The sequence below is a fragment of the Rhinolophus hipposideros genome (assembly GCF_964194185.1).
Source record: "Rhinolophus hipposideros genome assembly, chromosome: 21".
Lineage (NCBI taxonomy): Eukaryota > Metazoa > Chordata > Mammalia > Chiroptera > Rhinolophidae > Rhinolophus > Rhinolophus hipposideros.
The window spans coordinates 39,852,056-39,870,382 of NC_138067.1; the positions used below are offsets into that span (position 1 = coordinate 39,852,056).

At 56.2% G+C, this 18,327-nt stretch overlaps 1 protein-coding gene across 1 annotated transcript; it reads right to left on the reverse strand.

Moving 5' to 3' along the window:
* Window positions 1-3,875: 3,875 nt before the first annotated feature.
* ERF (ETS2 repressor factor) lies at window positions 3,876-11,392 on the reverse strand. Its single transcript, XM_081030462.1, has 4 exons — window positions 11,241-11,392; window positions 6,622-6,856; window positions 6,136-6,251; window positions 3,876-6,032 (listed from the first exon to the last, which is right to left on the reverse strand). The coding sequence occupies exons 1-4, from the start codon at window positions 11,260-11,262 to the stop codon at window positions 4,741-4,743; spliced, it is 1,665 nt and encodes a 554-aa protein (XP_080886588.1). The 5' UTR covers window positions 11,263-11,392; the 3' UTR covers window positions 3,876-4,740.
* Between the last annotated feature and the right edge of the window lie 6,935 nt (window positions 11,393-18,327).

The following is an 18,327-nucleotide window of genomic DNA, read 5'->3' on the forward strand; positions in this document are numbered from 1 at the left end:
GCAAAGGCTTCAGAGTAGACAGCGGAGATGATGGGTCGTGCCGCCCGTGGAGAAATAGGGTCCCAGGCAATAAATCGATCCACTGTGCCCACGGCGGACCCAGAAGCACTTTGGGAGGCCAAGTCAGAGTCGCACACTTACTCCAATGCGGCAACGGTGAGCCTCTCACCGTTCAGTGTACCTCAGAAATGTAGTCGCAGCCACTCGGTGAGCGACCTCATGCACGCCGGGAAACGGAGTCCAGTCGGTCACTAAATCTATTAGCTGTGTATGTCCTCCAGCACCAGGTGTACTTTGGGAAATGGAGTCGGCGCAGGAGGACCTGCAGATCTCAGACCAGCAGATCTCGGACAGTGAGGCAAGCCGGGAAATGGAGTCGTCGCCACGCCCTCACCGCATTGCAGGTGTAAAGCGACTCCCAAAGCACTCCGGGAAATGGAGTCCCATGTGATTCCCTACGTCCCCAAGTGGATACTGCAGTTCGGGAGATAGGCTGGGAAATGGAGTAGATATAGCGCTCCTCCTCCCTCGTACGCTAGGCCGCAGTTCCTGCCGGGAAATGTAGTCAACACCACGGCTTCAGAGCAGTGGCTACAGCGAGCCCTTGTGTCTTCTGGGAAATGGAGTTCGAGGCAGTCACCCCATTGACTGAGGAGGGGGGATCTACTATGAGCCCGAAGCATGCTGGGGAATAGTCCAGACCGGATCCTGACACTTTGAGACTAGACTGCCTACGCTGGCGGGGAAGTGGAGTCCAATTGGTGGGTACCTTCGGGAAAGCCTGAGCGAAAGGTGAAAGTCGGCAGTCCCCTGTGGAGACTGAAGAATGTTTCAACGCCTCCTTCCCCATCTCCAGGTCCCAAGAAAGAGCCTAAGTCGATTAGGAGCTTCTGGAAAGTGGAGTCCAAACACTCCTAAGTTTCCACGAAACAGGAAGGAAAACACGCCTGCAAACGACTTAGGAAACAGTTACCTACGGTTTCTCAGAACAATAGTCTTAGGACACAATCTTGCTTTTTCTAGTTTTGTGGTTTGCACCAAGAGGCTGAGCCGAGCGTTAAAAAACGAAAATACAATTTGTCTTGAACCCCCATTTAGCTCTTTGCGTCTTTCTATTTCCTAAATTACAGGATCCTGGAGGATCCAAAAGAGAAAGTTGGGTGCTAAGAGTAGCGTTAGGTTTTGTGCACGCTTTATGTCGCCCCATTTATCGATTTAATGCCCGGAAGGACAGGAGCACCAAAGGGAGCTGGGAAACAGTTCGTGTGAGTGTGCGTGTGCGTGTGCGTGTGCGTGTGTGTGTGTGTGTGTGTGTGTGTCCCGGAAATACTTGGAACTAGAATGAAATCACCTCATCCCCTCCTGCCTCCTGGAATGATGGGAAATGGAGTCTCTGGACATCACTCTAATCCGAGCCCGTGTTGGTGCTAACTGTCCTGACCCTTCAGAAGTCTAAAGAAAGTCTCGTCCACTTTGTCTGGTCCTGACTACAATTCCCAATGGACACAGACACCACCCCCACCCCCGGGGCCGGGACAGACGGCAGCGTTAAAGGCTTTTCAAACTACATTAACCAGAGGCAAAGCGCGGACACACTTCTGTTCCCTCAATGAATGCGGTTGCATCACACACAGCACGGAGCGGGTGTATCTGGGAGTTGTAGTTTCCCAGCCAAACGGTACCTGCTGCCCTCTGACGGCAGCTCGGAGTCAGAAAGCAAAAATCTGAGTCAAGACCCGAAGCCCTGAGAAGTCAATCCTACCCTGGACCAAGAAGGCCCAGAAGGACAGCCGAGAAGGGCAGGACAGTGGCGGTTACTTAACCGCCTGGACCCGTGGGACATGCGCAGTGGGCCGCGCGTAGGCAACCGCCAGGAGGGTATTGGGATCAGTGGGAGTATGAAGGCGACAGTTGGAGGGAATCTTACCAGGATATTTATAGGGCTTGAGAACTTTTGTTGAGGGGTGCCAGGGCGGGTTGTGTCTTTGAGGAGCTTTTGGGTGTCTGGAGGTACTCAGAGGTACCGTGGAGAAGTGAAGGCTTCTTACTGGGGACCGGGGGAGAAGTCACAGGGGATTTGGGGTGTTTTTAAAAGGTCTCTGGGAGACTGAAAAACTACTGGTGAATGAGGGGATCTCTGAGGTCCCTGAAGGGGTAAGGGATGGTTGAGAAGCATCAGGAAGGAGCTTTGGGGGTCAGTGTGAGTGCTCGGGCGTTATAGATAAAAGGACCTCTGATGGGGTGAATTAATTGAAGTGTCGTGGACCTATAAAGGGATTTCTACTTGGAATCAGATCCTGGAGGCTGTGGTAAGGAGCAAGGGTGTGGTCTTGCAGAAATTGCGAACAGATTTAGGTGGATCATTAAAGGTTAGAGATGCTGCTGGAGTTTTCCAGACCAGATGCCACTTCTAACATCCCACTCAGCCAGAATTGGGGGCAACCAGTCTGACAGGACCTGGTCTGACCTGAGCAGTTCTAGAGCTGAGCACTTTGGAACCCATGTTAGACCTGGTTAGAGGTGCTTTGAAGGTACTGAAATCAGAAGATGAGACTACTAGTCAGGGTCCTCCCCCTCCCCCCAGCGATGACATCCCCTTCTCCATCACACCACCACCACCAATTCAGCTGCATCTATGTTGCCAGGAGACATGCCTCATCCCAACTTCCAGAAATAGCCCACTGGCCCCCACCCCAGGGAGTGACTTACATCACCCAGGAGAGGGAGCAGTTGCCCGCAGGCCGCCATGGGAGCCTCGGTTTCCTGCTAATACCCCAGCCCTGGATCCTCTCTTCACTGCCAACATAATCTGGGACCAGCCATCCTTGGCTGGCATGAAATGAGGATGAAGCGAGTGAGTAGGAGTTACCAGTTCCTTCCCCCTCAGAGCTGCACAGGGTGGGGTTTCACAGTGAAGCCAGTCCAACAGGCCCCGAGCCTTCAAGTCCCAGTCTCTTAGCAGCTGTGTGGCCTCAGGGAAACTCCTTCCCGCCTCTGGGCCTCAGGCACCTCACATGCACGGTAGTGGTTGGGCTGTCTGGAACAGCACTTCCAGCCTGGATTCCTCCTGACTCGATCCCTGATTCGAGCTCCCGAACCTCAGCTTCTAGCTTGATGAGCTCACCTCTCAGATCCTATGATTTTGAGACCCTGGTCTAGACCCAACCATCCTAGCTTTAGGAGGAAAACTCAGGAGTTGAAAGAACAGACTTCATTTAGTCCTGGCTGGGCTTAGGACCTTGGACAAGTCATTAACTGAGTCACTTGCCCTGCTGATGTTGGAGATAAAGGACTGCAGCTCCTAACTAGGTACTTGGTATACAGTAGGTCAATCAACAGCAACTTTGATTAAGCTAGCCCCCGTCTCAACTCGCTGGTGGAGGATGTTCCCATGGTTCCACAGGAAGATCACCAAGGTCCCTTGCAAGGTGTACATTCCAAGAGACTGCAGGCCTGTCCCCAAAGGACTCCCAGACTAAGTGCTCTAAGGAGAGTGACATGTGAGAGGACACTAGAGGTAGTGCAAAAGGAGCTCCAAGCCTTCACCAGAGCCTGGGGACATGGGTAGGAATTCAGAGCCAGAGGGAAAAGTCATTTCAGGCAATAGGTGGAGTCTAAATGCTTCCAAGGACAAGCAGCCTCATGGGATAGGGAAGCAATCAGATGATGACCAGAGTATGCCTGAGACCTTAATCATTGGGCCCTTGAGGTATGTATCTCCCACCCCCACCCCCCTTCAGGAGGTCACTTCCCTGAAACCACACATTCAGATTGAGGTAGGCCCTCTGGCCATAGATTCACTGGGGAGTCAGTCCAGGCCCCCCCCCCCTTCAGAATGCAACACAGGCTGTGGTCCTTTGATGAGACAAATCATTCCACCCAAAGGTCCAAAGTTTTATTGTTTTGAATACATTCTCCAGCAGCCCCCAACTTCCCTCCGCCCCCCACCCTCAGTCCCCAGTACAGAATAAGGCTTAACCACAGACCCCACCCCAGGGGCCCCAGCCAAGAGGCAGAGGGTCTTCCAGTTTGGATTCAGGGTACCCCCTTCCCACCCCTGCCTACCTATGGGCTGGTCCTAGGAGCAGCTGGGGGTGAAGGGGTTGGACCGGTGCTGGGGTGGGGAGTAGGAGAGGGATAGCAGGCACTTGTAGAGATTTGTGGCCTATGGGTGGCACCCCTCACCCTCCTCTACCCCCCACCCCCCAACACAGAATTTTTGGTTCATCATAAAATGTCCCTCCCTCCCCTGTTGCAACCCTGTGGGATGAGAAACCCAGGCACTCATGGCCCCTGGAGGGGCAGGGAAGGCTGGATTGGGGCTGAGGATGGCTGGAGGTGGACAGGGAGAGGTACAGGAGGCAGAGAATAGGGAGGGAGACAAGGCTTTACTTCCTAAGCGATTGTAATAAAAAAGTTCCTGGGCTTCGAGGCCAAAGCCTCAGTTCAAATATAAATTCCCCAGAGTGGAGGTGGCCCCCTTAACAATCCCCTCCCGCCCCCCCACCACCACTTTGCCCAGAGCTTAGAAACCCACAGAGACAGGGACAGCCCCCAGCCCTGGGCACCCACCCACCCTTCACCATTAAAAAAAAAAGTTAAGTTTTATACAAAACGTGGGGAGGGGAGAGGAGGAGGCAGGGAAGAGACTAGAGCTGCCCTCACCTCCAGGGCATGGGGGAGTTAAGGCAGCAAAAGAAGCACAGGGGGTGGGGAAACAGGGTCCCCTGCCCACAACCCTCAGGAATCTCGATGCTCCAGAGAGAGCTGGGCTGTGGCATGCTGGAGGTCAGAGCTCACCCGCCTCGGGGTGAGGGGTCCCCCGGCCTCCCCGGGCCCCTCCCCACGCACCTTTTTGTCCTCACCCTCATCCTCCAGGCCCCCAGCAGGGCCCCCACCCCCCTCCAAGCGACAGTCTTCACTCCAGCGCCGTTTAAAGCGAAGCTTGAGGGGCATGCACTGCGCGGCCCCAGGTGCCTCGCCGGGCTCGGGTTTGGGGGGCGCAGGAGGGGCTCGAGGCGTCTTGAACACCTCCCCATCTTCCTCATCCTCATCACTGATGTCAGTCACCTCCACCTCCTCTGACTCGCCTTCTGAGATAGGCTCCACCTTGATCTGTGGCGGCGGTGGTGGGACCAGTGCCCCTGCCCCCTCAGCCAGCCCGCCTGCGCCACCTCCGCTGCAAATGCCAATGCCACCGCTCTTGTCAGCACCCGCCGGAGCCTTCTCCCCAGCTGCCCGCTGCCGGCGTCCCAGCGGGGGCGGCTGGAGCTTAAACTTGAACGGGGAAGAAGAGGAGGAGGAGGAGGACGAGGACGAGGAGGGGACCGGTGGGGTCTCAGGTGCCATGGGTGGCAGCGGGCACTTGTCAGGGCGCTGGGGCTGGGGCACCACCAGCCCAGGGTAGTGCAGGAAGGCGCGGGGGCTGAGGTGGTAGTTGTAGACGCTTTGGGTGTGGGCCTGCAGGTACCGTTTCATGTCCTCAGGGCTGAAGGAGAAGTGGGAGCCTCCCCCTGAGCCACTGGGGGCCCCGCCGCCACTGGGGTACATTGGGCTCAGCGTGGGTGAGGGCGTGTAGGCCAGATGGGTGGGCGTCATGGGCAGAGCCGGTGAGAGCTGAGGGGGTAGCAGGGATCCAGGCCCAGCGAGGGGTGACACAGGGAAGGGGCTGAGGGGCTCAGGGCCACCCCGCGGCCGGGGGTAGACACGGAAGACGCCAGGATCGTGGGGCAGGCGGGCCAGCGGGGGTCCTCGAAAGGCACCCAGTTCTGGAGGGCCTGGCGGTCGGGCCCGGGGGTCCTCTCCCAGTGGCTCCTCCAGCTCTGAAGTGCCATCGCTACAGTCACTAACCGAGCCTCGGCCCAGGCGTCGGGCCACCACAGCAGAGAAGAGGGAAGATGAGGACGAAGAGCAGGCAGGTGGTGAGCGGGGGTCCTCGGTGGGAGACAGCACCTCGGAGGGTGTTGAGGGAGGGAAGCGGAAGTGGCTGCCCCCCGACGGCACTGGAGGGGCACTCTGGGGCACTGCACCGCCTGGTAGGAGAGGGAGGGTGGTATCAAGGCCCCTGGCCTAGTCCGGACATACAGACAGACCCTCTCCTCCCTCAGAGGCCATGCCTGCCACCCTGATACTCACCAGCCAGCCCCACATCGATGAAAGGGTAATTAACCAGCACCAGTTTGTTGAAGTTGAACTTGTAGGTGAACCGTTTCCCCTTGGTCTTGTGCAGAATTCGTTTGTTGTAATAATAGCTGTAGGTGTAGACACCATCGGATGATTAGTCACACGGTATCCAAGTCCAAACCCCATACCATGACACTCGTTAGGTGCTGCTCATGAAGGGCGACCGAGAAACCTGGGCCACACGAGGGCAATGAAAGGGTGGGGACCAGCTCTCCCCTCAGGTCTGGAGAAAGCCTAGAGGCCACACCCATGACTATTCTCTCCTCGGGACACCTCTGTTTGACAAATGGGCTCAGAGAAGGGTTAGGATTTGCCCAAGGTCACACAGGTACGATTTGGAAGAGTCAGGAATCAAACCCAAAACTTATTTCCAGGGGCCAGGGGCTCCCCAATTGGTGGGGGCTGTCCACATCTACCCAGTGGCTCTGCTCTCCTCACCGCAGGGCCCTGCTCAGCTTGTCGTAATTCATCTGGGGCTTGCACTTGCGGACACCCCAGAGCCGGGCCACCTCGTCGGGGTCCTTGATGACGAATTCCCCGTAGTCCCCCTGCCAGGCGATGACCCCCTGATACTCCTCCTTCCGCAACAGCTCCAGGATAAAGTGCCACAGCTGGATCTGCCTTGAGCCAGGGGACGACTCCGGCTTGTAGGCCCAATCCGGAAAGGCAAACCCTGGGAACAGAGGCAGGGGAGTGGCCCCAGGTCAGGGATCCTAGTCCAGGGCTCTGGGTCCCCTCCCAGGGTCCACCTCCTACCCCACCCTCAATGCAGGGGAAAAATGTGTCTCTCCTAAGCCAAGTCAGGACCTGGGTGAGAGGGAGACAGTGTGTGTCTGTCTGTGTATGAGGGGTCTAGATGGGAGCTGGGGGGAGGGGAAGCTGGAGCCTGCTCCAGCGACACCGGGGAGAAACAGGAAACCGTCGGCGGCGGGTCCCGGGGCCAGTGCCAGGGGGCCAGGCACCAAGCCAGGCCGGCGGGCAGGGCTGCCAGTGGGGGAAGGGCAGGAAGGGGCACACGTGGCTAGACGGGTTGAGGCAAGCCCCCCCATGTCCCCCCACTCTGAATCAGGACCAGTCGTACCACCCCCGAACCCCACCAGCTACTCTGGTCCCCTCCTAGGAACATATACTGTCTCCCTCCCAAGACCTACCAGAGCCCTTACTCCCACCCCAGGACCCGAGAGGAGGATTTTTTTTTTTTTCTTAAAAGGACCAGGAGGGGTGGGGTGGCTGGTTGACGATGAGGTCAGCGCTTGCACACACAGAGGCTTCTGTCTTCCCTGGAGAGTGAAACCCAGACTGTCTGAGATTGGCCCCCCCAAGCCTGGACCCTCTGTGCTACACTGCCCTCCCCAGACCCAGGCACACAGGCCCAACCTGACTGGAGGGCCCCAGACCAGGTCTTGAGATTGAACAGGCACCACTGAAGCCTGTTCCATCTTCTGCCTTCTCATCCTCAGCTTCTTCCCTGCCCACCTGCCTACCCGCCCCCAGCATTAACCTTGGGTAGAGGTTGGTGGTGGGCTGGCTGGTCCCTGGAGGGGGTGGGCAGCCTGGGGGGGAGGAGATGGGGGGGCTGCGGTTGTTGTCATTTCCCAAACCCCCGGGTAATCAGGGACCATCAATAATTCAGCACTAGGCAGCCGGTAATGGAGGGGGTGGGAGGAGGGAAGTGGAGGAAGGGAAGGAGGGGGAGGCTGGGCAGGGGCCCTGGTGCCACTAGAGGGAGAAGGCCAAGGTGGACAGCTACAGATGGGCGGGGTCCCAAGTCTCAGTCGGGCTGCCTGGGTCAGCCTCCCTCCCCTGGCCCTGTCTCACATCTCAGCTCTAACAGGTACCAACCAAGCCTGGGGCAAAGCTGAGCCTCCCCCACACTCCACCCCAGTCTGGAATCCAACGGGGGATCTTTCCCCTTGGGGACACGGGGATCAGCAGTTCCTGCTCCCACAGGGATAACCTCCCTTTAAAACCAAAGCTGAATCTCTCCCACACAGAGACCCAGCTCCCCACCCCTGGCCGTGTGTAGACAGAGATGACCAGCATTCGCCTGCCATTCCCCAATGAGTCCCTGCCCCATTCAGAAATCCCCGCCTCCAACCAGCCCCTCAGGGCTCCAGGGATCCGACCTGCAGCCCGCACTGACAGCCCCAGCTCCATTCAGAAGTGGCAGCCCCTAACAACGCCTTCCATGCATCCCAGCATCCATAGCCCTTCTCGGGAAACCAGGTGTCCACCCGTTTGTCCTCACTCTGCTCGAAAACCCAGGCCCCAGAGGCCCTTGGGAACCCAAGTGACCAGACCACCAGCTCCATGTATCCTCTGACCCCCTCCAAAAAGCCCTTGGCCCTGTCAGGGCACCAGCTCCATGCTCCTCCCACTTAAAACTCCAATCTGGCTCTCAGCCCCAGGAGGGGGGCCCAAAGCCCCTGAGACATCAGTCTGGGGTTGGAGGGTGTACTGACTTCCACCCTCCCCCCCAAATTAAAGCCACCCTTCCCAGCCCACCCGCCCCAGCCTCCTTGTCCCGGTAACCAGGCAACGTGTGTGCAGCGACAGTCCTGGGAGCGGGGGAGCAGGAGGCTAAAAATAAACTTTGCAGAAGAGGAGTGAGAGAGACTACATGCAACACAAAGGGAACTCAGAAGGGAGGTGGGGGGCTCTGGAAAGGCCCCAAGCTGCATGTTGGGGGTTGTTCCAGGCCCCCATGGGAAGCCCCCTCCCTGGACAACCCTGCTCCAGGGCCAGGACCTTGGTTCCAGTTCCTGGCAGGGACCCATCCCACTGCCAGGCCCACCCCTACACCGGCTTTCCTCATCGGACATGGCATACATGAGGGCCTGTTCCAGGCTTTGGGGGGAGAAGGAAGAAGGAGGGGTGACGTCAGGGTGTCTCAATGGGGCTCTGTTCCCCAGGCCTTGGAGCCAGGAGCCAGGCACGGGCAAGGGGAGCGTGTGTGAGTGTGTCCTGTGTCTGAGTCCACGTGCTTAAATCAGGGAACTACCGGGCCTGAACCAAGAAAGCTTGGGGGTGCAGGACCTCTGGAGCGGGGGGGGGGGGGGGACAGTTAGGCAGGGAGAGAGCAGCTGACACTGAGAGGGGTTCAGGACAGTGCGAGACAGGGTGGAGAGATGGCAGTAGACAGAAAGGGCTGGGAAGGCGGAGTCCCAGAAGGCACACCTGGGTCCCACAGTGGTGGGGTAGAGATTCTCCCTGACACACTGTGGAGACCTGGGGGAGCAGAACTCCTGGACAGCCCCCAAGTTCACATGACTGCCCAAACTTTTTTTAAAGGATTATGGGGGTTGGAAGGGAGGGGTGGTGGTAGAGAAAGAGCACAGCCGGCCTCCTGGGGGGCCCCACCACTTCCCCCACTCCAGGCAGCCCTCGGTGGCGCCAGAGCCGGGAAGAAAACAGGAAGTGGGAAACAGCCGCGGCAGAGGAGAGGCCGGGATGTAGGATCGGATGGAGGGGCGCACAGCGGCGGGCCAGGAGTCAGATAGACCCACTCACTGACGGAGCGATAGAGGCCATCCCAGGCCCCCGTCTCTTCCCTCAGTCGGGGAACCCACTCGCCGCTCGGCCCCAAGACAGGGTTGGGGGAGCGGCCCAGCCGGTCCCACCAGACGAAGGCCCGTAGCAGGGAGGGAAGACGAGGCGGGGTAGTCTGGGCGCCTAGGCCCCCTCCTCCGGCGAGGGGAGGCTCCTGCTGCCCCCAAGGCCCAGCGGCTCTGGAGCCCGTGGGAGCCGGAGAGTATGTGGGTCGCACGTGACTGACCCTACAGCACTCCGCACCCCTACCCCAGCCCCCTTCCTCGGCCCGGATCCCCAAGCGCCCGAGTCCCGCTCCGAGCCCTTTAAGAGCCGCCCCCACCCGCCGAGCGGGGGGGGGCGGGGTGGGTGGGCCGGTCGGGGCACACACCCGCACAGTAGAGCCCGAGCAGCGGCCGCCGCCGGGGGAAGGAAACAAGTTTGAACAGCGGCGCCCGGCCCCCTTCCCCCTCCCCCGTCCCCGCCCCGGGCCGGATTCCGACAGGGTAGACGGGCAGGGGGCGGCTGGGACCCCTCCCCCCAGCACGCCCGGGCGCAAAGTCCAGCCCGCGCGAGCCCGGGGGCGGCGGGGGAGGGGAAGGGGGAAAGTCCGAGTGGGAGGGGGGTTAATCCCGCTGCCCCCCGCCCGCCGACCGAGCGGAGGAGGGGAACCTTGGCCCCTTAAGGAGGAGCAACTTGGCGGGGAAGAGGGGGGCGGAGGGAAAAGACGGCCGGTTGAAAGAGAAGAGCTGGGTGAGGAAGGGGGGTCAGGGGGGGAGCCTGCGCGTTCCCCCCACCTTCCCCACCCTCCTCAACCCCCAGCCCCCGGCGGCGCGGGAGTAGAGTACCCAGGTCTCTCCTGAGCCACCTTAAAGCCGCGCGTTCTAAGGTCGGAAACAAAAAGTTCCTTTTTCGAACGTTCGGGCTGCGCTTTGGAACTTTGCGACTCCGCGCGGGCGGGGGAGAGACGAGCCGGCGGAGACGGGCGGGGGAGGGGCGGCGTTGCCCGGACCCCGAGTCCCAGGCTCCCCACTCACGCTCTCCTCCTAGAGGCCATCCCGTATCCCCCTCTAAGCCGGTGCAGGGCACCCGCCGCGGTGAAGGTCACGGGCCGGATCGCGCAGCACGGAACCCGGGATAGCGGGCCCGATGGACAGGCCCCCCCACGCCCGGCACACGTCCCGGCCCCCAGAGTGCAACGTGACAGAGCGGCGGGGAGGGACCCGGCCACCCCTGATCCCGGGAATGGGGGAGAGCCCAGCTTTCCGCGTCCAGGCAGGGAGAGGACCAAGACCCGAGAGGACCAGGACCCGTAGCACCCACACCACTCCGCCCGGAGCCATAAATTGGGGGTCCCATGCAGTAGCCCCCGCTCGCGCCGTAAGAAGCAACAGGTCTCGAGTGCTTGGGGGTCCCCCGGAACTGGGGATCACTCGGGCTCCCCGGGAACCCTTCAGCCCCCCCAAAGTTTCTCCGCCTTGTTTCCCGGGGCAACAAGTCTCCCCCACACGTGCTGCCCCCGCCCCCACCTGTGTCCGCCGGGGTCTTCATGCTGGGGGTCCGGGGCGAGGCGCCCCGACTCCGGGCCGCAGGTCCCGGCGCCCGCGCTGCCCCGTCCCGTCCCGCGCCCGTCGGGCCGCCCTCGCCGCTTCACCCGGCCTCGCCTCTCAGAGCCTCTCCCCTCCCCGCCGCCGCCTCCCGGGTTAATATCGCACTCCGGGGCCGGGACGCCCACGCCCCCCGGCCGGCGACGTCACCGCCGCGTCGCCATGGAGACACTGCGCCCGCCCCCTCCCTGCTCTCACGCGCGCGCGCACATATACACACACACACACACACACACACATACACACACACACACACACACACACACACGCCGGCTCGCAGCCACTGAGGACTGGCCGGCTTTAGGCTTAAAGGGGCCGCGCGACGGGGGAGGAAGGATGGTGGAGGCGAGGGTGGGTTGGGGTCCCGGGGTCATGACCCTTCTCTGAGGCTCTAAGTCTGTAGATAACTTAAGTCATCGACTCTCGCAACCTGCCGCCCCTCCTCCTCTCCTGCCCACTGCAGGATCCAGAGTTTCTTTTGGAAGCCTGTAAGAGAGAAGGGGTAGACCTAATGAGGGGGGTCAGAAACTTTTGTCGGGAGGAGGCACGGACCTTTGAGGAGGAGGCAGAATCTTCTCTGCAGGGGTGTGGGGGGCAGGATCTTGGAGGATGATGAAGACCACATTTCCCAGCCTGGCTTTACCCTGCCCCCCCAACCCTGAGCCTGAAGGGGGGCAGCTGTCCAGGGGTGGAGTGGAATGGGTGGGAAGAGTTTCCCAGCATCGGAAATGGGGAGGCGGCTGTGCCCTCTGCTCCTCCGGGATGGATGGGGTCTTGGCCTTCCAGATTGCCCCATTCCCAGCTGGGGAGGAAGTGACCAAAGAGAATGCATTCGAGAGCTCCCCCTCCATCCTCAGGCTGCAGCTGTCCTGGGGACGGGGCTGGCGCCGGAGGTACCCCACCTACATCCACCACCATGCCTGGAGGTTCCGGGGGTGGGTCCAGGATGCGAGGGGGCGACCAAAGTTGGAAGAAATGTGCTCCCAAAGGATACTGGGGGGTCGCCCGGACAGAGGTAGTCAGGGTTTAAGCATGAAGGCCGGTACGTAGGGCAATGTTAAGTCTCTGTTTTCGCAGCCGGGAGGAATGGATGGAGGTTGAGGATGCGGAAAACCGGAAACCAGCGCTGATCAGATGGCCAGCCGGAGCCGGCAGCGGGTAGAGGGCAAACAGAAGCAATACTCACAGACCAAACCTGGAGACAGAGTCTCTGAAAAGACTCTGAGGTACCAGAAGATGGGAATATAGGGGGCGGGGGATGCTCAGAAAGGTTGAAACCCAGAAGATGGGTAGGGAGAGACAGTCTACAGGAAGGGCAGGGTTCTTAGGACTTGAAGCCCAGCCTCCGTTGCTGGATTCATAGCTGCATTAGAGCAGTCCCTCACTGGTGCCTTGGAAGACGTCTCAGCCCTCTTCCTTGGGGAGACCAAGGCCTCCAGAGAAGCATCGTCCCCCTGGGAATTAATTGTGTAACCTTGCCTACGGACAGTGCAGCTCCCCCACAGATATTGTAACCGTCTGGGAGCAGTGTGGTCCAGCAATAATCATCATCGTCATTGTTGTTATAACAGCACCTGAATTCCTAGCACTCACGATGCTTCAAACAATGGGCCAAGCACTGTCCCAGGGGTCTTCTCCTGTAAGCCTCACAAAAGACCGAAGAGGCAAATTACTACTATTATCCCCATATACAGATTAAGAAAGTGAGGCTCAGAAGGTAAGTCAGTGTATCAAAGTCCTGCAGTCAGGAAGTGTCGGAGCTGGAATTCAAACCCAGATCAATCCAGTTTGAAACCACCACCTTTAATCACTATGCTTTACTGCCACCTTTCTTGACTGCCCCCCCCCACCCTAAAGACCATGCAAAGTTGCAGAGGTAATGTATCTGTAAGAGCCTCAGTGACCCCTGCCCTGCATTGCACCCGTAACCCTGCTGCTTCCTGTCTGTGACAGAGCAAGTGAGTTTACCTCTGAGCTTCAACTTCCTCATCTGTAAAATGGGGATATTAACACACCCTACATGACCAGGTTGTTGTGAGAAATCAAAGACATGAAGTAAATGCGCAATACATACTGGTAATAATTATTGGCAGAGTAAACTATATACTCTGGATAATGTAAGCACCCCTTGCCCTATAGACTCCAACCGTAGAAAATAAACAAACAACATCCACAGTATGAAGTTGCCTGTTAATGGCATAATCCCACCCTGACCCAGTGGGATAACTCCGTCTCACTGCTTCTAAGAAACACAATCACGGATGGTGGGCATGCCTCATGGGAGAGTCTGAACCAACCACAGAGACTGGGAGTCTCTGGTGAAAATGTGACCTGGGCAGTGTGACCTCTGGTGGTTTGTGAAAACGTCCACAGATACTGTAACCCCTCGGGTCTGTGTGATTTCACCATAGAAGTGTAGATTCTTTTGGATAGTTCCATTGCCTCGTGAAAACGAAGAGTCACCCCCAGGAAAGGAGAACACCACCATTACCGTGTGAAACACCCAGAATTTGTGAACATGTGATAGAAAATTATTCATCACCATTGCTCATTCCTTGAAGACACCAGCCAACCAGGGCCATGTCCATTGCAACGAACAAGGGGACTGCCGCTCCCCTCTCCCCCAGTTCACTATGGAAAGCCTCCACGACCCCCCTGGTGATATGCTGGGGTTGGTGAAAAGCACAGCCTCTCACAGACCCAGGACAAGCTGGTGATGAACAGTGTAACGCTCCCTGTAGAAAACTGGACGGGGAGGACACCCCCACTCTTCCCATGGACCTAGTTCTTGTTCCAGTTTATGGTCCTGACACAGAAAACATTTACCCTGTTGTTGTCAGGCTAAGGCATAGATAGAGGCTGTCCTCACAGAAGTCACAACCCTTCACAGACTTCACTCCTGGGAAGGAAATGGGATGATCAAAATCATAATCACAACCCACTCATCACCCCTGTGAGTATTACTGCTCTATGAACATTGTAGTTCCCTTAGAAACAGTGTCACACATCCTACAGAGAGTGTAGCCACCTAAATGGGGCATGACCACCCCAGACAGAAAATGTAACCCCATGATGGTCTCACCCTTCCTCATCTCCCTGACTTGAAATGCCAAAGAAGGCTCAGTCCCAGGTCCTCTTCTGTCCTCCATTACACTCATGCCCTTGACGATCTTCACCAATTCCACAGTTTCATGTATCATCTCTGTGCTGATTACACCCACATATCCATCTGCTGCCCAGGACTCTCCCCTGAATGCGAGTATCACACATTGAACTGCCTCACCGGCATCTTCATTTGGATTTCTCAAGTTTGCCAAGTCAAGATAGTCTTCCTGAGCTCCCCCAAACTGTCCCCACCTTCCCCCCAGTCTTCCCCATCTCAGGAAATTGCAACTCTATTTTGCTGGTTGCTCGGGCTAAATACCTTGGTGTCATCCTTGACACCTTTCTCTCATCCGACATCCAATCTGAAGGGAGGTCTCATCAACTACGCCTTCAGCTATTTCAGAATCAGTCTTCACCGTCACCACCATACCCCCGCCCCCACCTTCCCCCCATCTGGGGTCTCCTCACTGGTCCTACTGCCGCCACTGGCCCCTACAATGTTTGTTCCACCCACAGCCAGAAGGGTTCTAGTAAATCAGATGACATCCCTTTGCTGCCCAAACCCTCTAGCAGCCCCTCTGCCCAATGAGAGTAAAAGCCAACTCCTTACAGTGGCTGGCAAGGCCTTTCCTCCCTGACCCCACCTCCCACCTTTTCTTTCATTTCCTCTCCAGCCTCTTGGCTGTTTCTTGAACATGCCAGGCATATTCCTGCCCCAGGGATTTTGCCCATGCTATTCCATCTGCCTGGAAAGGCTTTCCCCACAGAAGTCTGTATAGCTCTGTCCTTCATCCTCTTCAGGTTTTTACTCAAAAATCCACCTTCACAATAAGACCCTGCCTGACCTTCCTAGATCCCAGGTCCCTTCTGGGCACTATTTTTCTCCATAGTTCTTATCCTCATCTGAGGAATTTCCACAATGTATTTGCTTGTTGTCTGACTCCCACCGCCATAGTGTCAGCTGTAAGAAGGTAAGGGGTTTTTGTTTGGTTTTTGCCTGTTTTGTTGCTGTATCCCCCGAGACTGCTAATCTGTACTAAGGGAATAAGCTCATCTTTGAATGGTGAACCCCATATACCCAATGTGATACCACAAATGTCGTCCCAGACACACGGAGACACCTCATGGACAGCATAACCCCCTAAAAAGTCTGAACCCCGATGTGAATCCCATAACAGGAAAACCCCATAAAGAGTGCTTGTCCTACTGAATGTCAGCTCCACAAAGACAGGGCTTTAGTCTACTTTCTTAGCTGCTTTTTGAGCAGAGCGTAGACCTGAGTCTACCATAGAGCAGGCTGCTGATACGTATTTGCCGACATGAATTGAGTTCGCACACAGCTAGTTTCACCCCATACTCCACAATCAGCAGAACCCATACAGTTAGCAGTGTCCATAACGGATATAAATCCCCACACACAGTGTGACTTGCATGTGGACAGTGGAAACCCCATATAGACAGCGCAATGCTCAAAAACAGTGTAAACCCCAACATAGGCAGTGTGACCCTCAGAAACCTCATACAGACAGGGTGACCCTCATAAATGATGAGTCCCATACAAACTGTGCAGCCTTCATAAACTGTTGTGAACCCTAGGACAACCCACATAAATGGTGTGAACCCCATATAGGCAGTGTGGCCCTCATAAACAGCATGAGCCCCAGATAGGTGGGGAGACAGCAATAAACAAAGTGTGCCCCCATACACATGGCATATTCACTCATTAGTGTGCTCTACCACACAGACAGCATACCTTCTTTGACACTGTGAATTCCTCTGTCAACAGGCTCAACTCCCATAACCTGGGGAAGCCCCTCTGCCAAAAACCGCCATATAAACAGTCACTTCCATCAGCTGTGTGAACAGCTTCATGTGAGCAGGGAGCCCCATAATCAATGTGGCCTCAGACAGTGTAACCCATAGACATGGATCCCGACTGGGTAGGTCACTGTGAAGAATGCAGACTCACTACTGTGTGCAATGAACCCCAACGTCATTATGCCCATTCTATTAAGTCATGGATAATGTAGCCCTTTCCCACAAACAGGGAGAAACCCCACGTTCCACTTATACCCTCTGGGCCTTTGTAACCGTCATATCTTCATAAAATTATTTTATCTGCTCCCCCAAAGTTTTAACTCTCCCATAAAATGTTACCTAATACCTTTTTTTTTTTTTTTTTTTTTTTTTTTTTTTTTTTTAAGGAGGGCTCAGCTCACAGTGGCCCATGCGGGGATCAAACCAGCAACCTTGGTGTTATCAGCACCACACTCTAACCAACTGAGCTAACCGGTCACCCCCCCCACCACCACCCAATATCCTTTCAACACATAATAGTAGGACAGTATGACTCCCCGAAGGGTGGTGGACAATGAGGCCCTGAAAAAAGGCGAAGAAATGGTGAATTCCTGAATGTCAGGGATTTCCTAGGGCCCATAAAATTCACCACTCATTTATTGAGCACTTACGATATGCGAGGCCCTGGATTCAACATCTCATGTCATCCTCACCTCAGCTCTATGAGATAGGCATTCTAAATGATGCCCATTTCTCAGATGAGGAGAGTGAAACTGAGAGACGTTACAGGCCCAAGGTTACACAGCTAAAAATCGTTACAGTTGGGACATCAAGCACTAGAACATAATGCCTCCTGATGGACTGATAAATGTCCCACAGATATGCTGAAGCCTGGAATCCTTCCAAAAAGCATCATCACCACCACCACCACCGACAGTACAAATAAGATAGGACAAGGTTATGAATAAGATTGTGACAGTATAAGCTCTTCAGGTAAAGATAAATTCCTTCTGAATGACAAGAATCGTAACAATAGCTACCATTTTTGAGGATTTATTCTGCTGGAGACACCTAAATGCTTTGCACGTTAATTCATTACATCTTTATGCCATAGGGGTTTTTTGTTTGTTTGTTTGTTTTTATTATCCCCTTACAGATGTAGAAATGCAGGCACAGGATTAAGTGACTTACCCAAGATCACACAGCTGGGAAGAAGCCCAGCTGGGTTTCACCCCAGCAACCTGGCTAAGCCTGTGTTAATCCTGCTTCCTGCAACATTACCCCCTCCCACCCCGCATGATAGTGTAATGTCAATGAACTATGTAAATTAACTACATTTTATGTAATTCTCCCAGGGACAGGGTACAGCTCCCTGTGCACACCTTTCGTGGATGAAAGGGGAAATAGACCTTGGACAGTATGAACTCCCGCGGACAGGGCTCCTTCATGCATGGTGTAATTTACAGAAGCAATGGGATCCCCCTGTGGACATTATATAAACACACCGCAGCCAGAGACAATCTGGAACGGACAGCAGAGACCCCTTTCACTACAGCAGAGTACTCCCTGGGCTGGGTGCGTTCCCAGGTGGAGAGTACAGACCTCCCCACTGACAGTGTAACTCTCCCTCATAACTGATGCGAACTGACTGGGAAACATCATCCTAATCAATGGAAATCTCTCCCTAACACAATGTAAGCTCCCATAAGGCAACGTGAACCCCAGCCAGTACGCCTCCTTAAAGACAGTCTCATCTCTTTCACACCCACAACAAAGTTAACATGAACAGTGCCTATCACCACGCAGAGAACTTTCTGTGGCTACTGTGAATCCCTTTTGTGACAGCATGAACCACTCTCCAAGGGTCTACCTAAGCGGCCAGTGGAACACTGATGAGGGTAAACTTTCCTCCGACTCAACACTACCCAATGTACACGCCACACTCTCATCGGTAGTGTGAATGCTACACACAGTATAAACCTGCAATAGGCTGGGTGCATTTTATTCACACGTGGTGTGAATCCCACGTCGACACTGGGAACCCAACACAGGCAGCAGAAGCCTCCCCCATGGCCAGTGTTTATTGCTCCCAATTATCCTTCATCCG